The sequence below is a fragment of the Cajanus cajan genome, chromosome 6 (genome assembly GCF_000230855.2).
Source record: "Cajanus cajan strain Asha chromosome 6, NIPB_CcT2T_4, whole genome shotgun sequence".
Taxonomy (NCBI): domain Eukaryota; kingdom Viridiplantae; phylum Streptophyta; class Magnoliopsida; order Fabales; family Fabaceae; genus Cajanus; species Cajanus cajan.
In genome coordinates this window covers 48,366,635-48,372,415 of record NC_138522.1, presented here as the reverse complement: position 1 = coordinate 48,372,415, position 5,781 = coordinate 48,366,635, and the positions used below count along the sequence as shown (strand labels likewise).

Here is a 5,781-nt window from a genome sequence, read left to right as displayed (position 1 = left end):
TCATGTGGGACAACACAACCGTTAGGATAAAGCAATGTCGTATTGGGCCTGTTTTAGCCCATTTGTTTTGGGATTTTCTGGGCTCCTTATCAGTTCAACACGCGGGATTGTTGGAGTTTTTTTTATTTTTTATTTTTTTGCAATGAAAAAAAAACAAAAAAACTAAGGAATAAAAATGATAAAAATAAATAATCCCTGTTTATCAAGTACATCCTTGTTTTTTTTTTTTTTTTTTTTTTAAATACATCTCCAAAAATATATTTTTTATTTTTCTCTTTTGGTCTTTCGGAAACGTTTGTATTTAAAGATTCATTTTTCTTCCTTTTTTTTTTTTTAGAAACGTTATTCGATAACCAATTTTTTTTCTTTTAGAAATTTCCCTATCAGGTAACAGTTTTTTCTTCTCCTCTTCTATAAGTATTCTTTTTTGGTGACATCTTACTTGAAAGAATTGTTTTTTTTTTCATGACATGATTATCTCAAAACTAATAATTAATAATTAATCTATAATTCTGATTTTTGCGAATATTATTTTAACAACTTATTTATATTTATATTATTATAAAATTTTATGAAAGTGTTTTAAAAAAATTTATATAATACTTATTCATAATGATGTTTTGAACTTATTTTTATTAAATATAACTTATAAACAACCTTTAAAATTTTTTTGTTCTTCTCTCCAAAGACGTTACACTTAGATGATAACTGTATAAAATGACTTTACAAAAACTATAACTCATTACCTTAGGTATAACTTTTACCATTTAAACTATTAAGATACTAAATTTTATTGTATAAAAATAGATCAAATAATAAATTATATAGTTAATTATTAAACAAATTTATTCTTTATTAATTTTAAACTATATTAACATTAGATATATTTAAAGTAATTAACTCAGGTAGTAATGTTATATATGATATAATGTTCAAATCATAATAAATAAAAAAGTTAACTAACTAAGTGGTTTAAATGAAAAAAGTTGCTGACAAGGTTCTGAGTTCTAATTCTCATAACTCATAAAGTCCTTTTTTTTTACCATTTTTTTAAGATAAATTTTATATTTATTTCTTAATTAGAGTCACATCATTATTAAAATATTATCTCATTAATTCATGTGAGTTATCCTATTATTGTTAAAGTGACATTTTAATGATTCATATCATTATTTTGTCATCATTAATTAGAGATTAATCAATTAAAGAGACTAAAATTACATAATTTTAAAAATTTAGAAATAAAAATTGTTTAATTAAAAATAAAAGAATTGTGAAAAAGAAATTATAAGATACAAAACTGTAATTTAACTAAATAAATAAACTAAGTTGGTTATTAAAAATAAAAAAAAATATAAAAAAAAACCCCTATCCAGTACATACGAAAACATTTCGGTTCTTCTGTCACGTTATCCAGATTTCCTAATTTAATGCGGTTGTAAAACTGATGCGATTTCTATTGCACTCGAATGTGATATCTAATAAAAATATTAATTTTGAATTGATTATAAGACAATTTAAAAAAATTAATATTTTTTATAAAATACTTTGCAGTATTAATTTTGTTTTTATTTTTATTTTTTTATTAAATATTGTGAGAATATATGTTATTTTTGTTAGATAATGATAAGATAATTTGATAAATAAATAAATAGCACTTCAAAAAAAATTGATAAATAAATATCTTCTGTTAAGTTTTGATATGAAATAATATTTCTATTTTTAAAAAAAAATATTGATGAATAAAAAGGTTAAATTTAATATATTATAATTTTATTTTATAAATCAAATAAAACTAACTAACATAAATAGTTGTATTTTAAGAGTATTGGTGAGCAACACCTTAGGTATAAATATAAAAGGTGAAAATTGTAGGAGCAAAATCTAATTTTAAACCGTTTTGCTGTGTTACATATTCCTTTGATCATATCATATTGCAAATCAATTTTATTTTTTTTCATTCTTCATCTTTATATTCCTCTATGGATAATGTCGAAAAGGCAGACACAATTATTTGAAAAGAGTAACTGGCAAACGCCAATTTAGAATGGCCATGAAAAGAGAGACGAGTCGTGAGAGGCATGGGTGTTGTCCATTTTCGATAGATCCATGAGTCTCATCTGAGGAGGATATATAACACTAAAAGATTTTGTTGGATATTCTATCAAAACAAATTCAATAATTGTACCAGTGTTGTATATGGATCACATTTTAGGTGGGTAGCTATCAGATGGTGGTGGGGTGCATACTTTGGCAGAAAATGCAGCTTGACTGTTGGTTTCATTTGGATACTTGTCTATTTTTGGTGTCAAGAAGCTTAGGTTACCATATTAACCCACCCAAAATTGTTGAGAGCTAGGCTGGCAATAGCTGAACTTAATAAAGTGGGTCACCACTCCTTGCTAAGCCTTTTCCTTTCGCATATTATATGCTTCGTCGTTATGAGCAGTGACTAAAACTTCCCCTCTCTCTCTTCTGCCTCATATACTGTTTCTGTTGGTACAATTCCTTGGACATTAGTTATCTAAATAAACCACCATTGTATGGTATGCTGTGCTATGTTGACATCTATCCATACTTATTTGTTAAGGATGTGCTTAAGATTTGGTTCTCATATTTGTATGTATGGAATAGCTTTTGTCAAATAATATTAGCCTTGTTTGCTTGTGCTTTAATTTCCTCATAATCTTGAATGAATTTATGATATATATATCAAGGAATTTCCACATGTTCATAGATGTTAGACATTTAATACTTATGAGGACAGTCTATTTAGTTAAAAAAAAATTGAATTTGATTCTTATCACATGCAAAAACTTATCAGACTATTAAAAATTACGGTATTATGAGTAAAATTAGTTTATAATTAAGTTAGTTAAAAAATTACCATGTTAGGACAAAAACAAAGACTACACATCCATAGTCCCACCAATTTTCATGCCAACGTAGGATTAGGAATATTTTTCAATTTATGAGAAAAAAATAGTAATACTCTATTATGTGTCACAAAATTGACCAGAACCATGAACCATGGTGTGATGTTATACTATGTAATAATTTTTCTATGGATTCACCCTAAACTGTTATGATATAGAGGAAGGAGCATAGTTCCCACTGTGATGTGTGAAATGTGAACTACTGGTTAGTTTTTTAGCAACTTAGTGCTTGTGTTCTCGAGGCCAGAGAAATAAAACAAATTGTCACCATATCCAGACATGTTGTCACTGATGAAACAAAGAAAATGGAATCGGACACCCTGTTCAGTTTCTTATATTCTCTTATGTCGTTCCAAACTGCATTGGCAGTGGCAGAGTAGCACATTAAAAAAAGAGAAAAATTACACCAAAAGAGATTTTCCTTCTTTTTTTTTTCCTATATCTAAAAAAAAAAAATCAAAGGAAGTTCTCTTTGTCATTTAACAGCATCATCTAATTTCACACCCTCTACCCCTAGTCTTTCTTTAGCAGCAGAAGCAAAAGCCACACCTAAAATTTTCATTTCCTTCTTTCTTCATCGAAACCACCTAATCAGGAGAAAAATGAATAAATGATGCAACAAATGAGACACCTGTTAGCTTGTATAGGCAGAACACAACATAAAAACATAATGTACAAAACAATGGATCACCTGGTTCCTCTGAAGCTTGTTTTCCACCAAGAGAACGCTCAAAGAAACTAAAGTGCTTCTTGAATTTAGACTTTCTCTGCATAGATTGACAAGTTTAGCTCAACCTGGCAATAAACACTATGGGATAGAAATATTAATAATCAAACTAGAGGTGTACCTTAATTTTTGTTGCCGAGAAACATGGGGAAAAATCTGGTACATTCTCCACTGCTCCATTCCCTGAGAAGCTGGCTTTCTTCTATTCAATTAAAAAAGAACTGATTAACATTAACCCCTCAGAGAAATTGCTGCTAAGGAGAAATTATATACACAATGACATTAAAATTACAATTACATTTACCTTGGGACAGTTAAGAACAGGGGAACTGGCAGTGTCATCAAGAGGTGAAGGATGTTGATTGTCACCATATTCTTTGACCTTCTTCTTCTTTTCTGATTCTTTGGTGTTGTGAGTAGTAGAAGGATACCAATTTACACAATAGTGTTGATCATCATCTTCATGATAATGTGGAGGACCAGATGAAGCATCAGAGATCATAGACAAATCTTCCTCCTCCTCCTCCATTGTTACTCCCTTGCCTTCATAGTCTACTATCCCACCTCTACTCTGGAAATAACTTCCAGAAAGAGAGGATTGGTCCAAGTAATGTGTCCAACCAGACTCACTAGCACTATTGTATTGTGAACTTGATATATCCATTTAACCCTTCTTTCTTTGAGTGACTGGTACTCTTGTATTGTGATCAAGTGAGAGTTGTAAATAAAGTACCTATTTGCTCTCTTTTTTTTCTCTCCTTGTGTTTCTTGATGCGGTTCTTCTCAGTTTAAGTAGAAGAGGAGGAACACTAGAGGGTGGAGAAAAAAAAAAAAACAATTCGCTGACAAACAAAAAGAGCAGAAAAAGAGAGAGAGAGAGAAACAAACTAATCACACTAGAATTCTAAACTGCTTGTCCCTTTGCTCACTCCTTTCGCCTTCTTATTTTATCTTTATGCCAATGAATCAACACTGCCAGTTGTGTACTAAAGTATCCATTAGTGTAGACCGTAGAATGAGAGTGTGTGAAAGAGTTACCATGCTCCCATACAGTGAGAGCTGTCCTTTCAAGTTAAAACTTAATTTTAATTTGGTGCAGTCACTAACTAATAATGCTTTAATGATTAGTCTTTTGTTCCCGTTAATGGTTCATAGTGTGTTTTGGATTTTGGAACAAACAACGAACCAATTTCTTCGGCTGTCTTTTTAAAAAGTTTTTACTGAACAGCAATTTGTCACAATCACCAACAACGATGCACTCGTGCACCACATTAGTAAATTAATTTCTGCTTCTTTATATCATTCAAGGGTTGTTTTGGCTTCTTCCACTTTTTTAGTTGATAAATAAATGAGGAGGCCAGAAAGCATAGCCATATACGGAGATATGTAACTAAAGGATTAAACACCACTCTTGGAGTTAGACAGATTCATGTTTCATAAAGAGGAACCACCGGTAAGCACCGACTAGAGTGTAATGACAACAAAAAACAATTATGCTTAGAGAAAAAAAGAAAACTGCTGGTTATTTATGTAGAATATTCTCTTTAGTGGTTAAATACCCTGCAGGCATAGGAATCACATTGATGTTCTCTCTGGACTTTCTTTTTGAAATGCAAATTTTACCTATGTAGTAACACTTAATAAATATTAAATGTATGTGCGGCGTGAAAGTGAAATGCGAAATGCAAGGACACAGTAGAAAATATGCATGATGAACATCCAAGAGGCTGGGGCGCATGTGTACAATTTGCTTTTTGAGACAAAAACTTACCCTTCCCGAATGGTAGAAAATCCATGTGGTACTTGTAACACATGAAGGGCCCAGTATAATAGACTAGCTCTTACTATATGTGTGATTTTGTACACGAAAAATAATGTCATATTTGGCGAACACTGTGCTTGGGATCTGACACTTAGTGGCAGGTATCTGCATAGCTTACTATATTATGAAATGTACGGATAGATACCTATTAAACAGTAAAAAGTGAAAAAAAACCAATTTCTGATTGACGTTGGAAATGTGGCAATGACAATAAATTTTGCTTTTCTATATTGCTTTTGGACTTATTTGTGAATAATCAATTGACTGTAGTCACCAACTGGCCATTGCTCCATGCA

General features: G+C 30.4%; 1 protein-coding gene across 2 annotated transcripts; it reads right to left on the bottom strand.

Annotated features, from left to right (window-relative positions):
- Nucleotides 1-3,228: 3,228 nt before the first annotated feature.
- Nucleotides 3,229-4,730, bottom strand: LOC109796231 (uncharacterized). Of its 2 annotated transcripts, none has more exons than XM_020355914.3 (4): nucleotides 3,968-4,730; nucleotides 3,785-3,862; nucleotides 3,628-3,703; nucleotides 3,229-3,523 (listed from the first exon to the last, which is right to left on the bottom strand). In XM_020355914.3, the coding sequence occupies exons 1-4, from the start codon at nucleotides 4,325-4,327 to the stop codon at nucleotides 3,495-3,497; spliced, it is 543 nt and encodes a 180-aa protein (XP_020211503.1). In that variant the 5' UTR covers nucleotides 4,328-4,730; the 3' UTR covers nucleotides 3,229-3,494. The 2 variants fall into 2 exon arrangements, with proteins under 2 accessions (XP_020211503.1, XP_020211502.1); XM_020355913.3 differs by having other exon boundaries at nucleotides 3,785-3,865; nucleotides 3,968-4,711.
- Nucleotides 4,731-5,781: the final 1,051 nt, after the last annotated feature.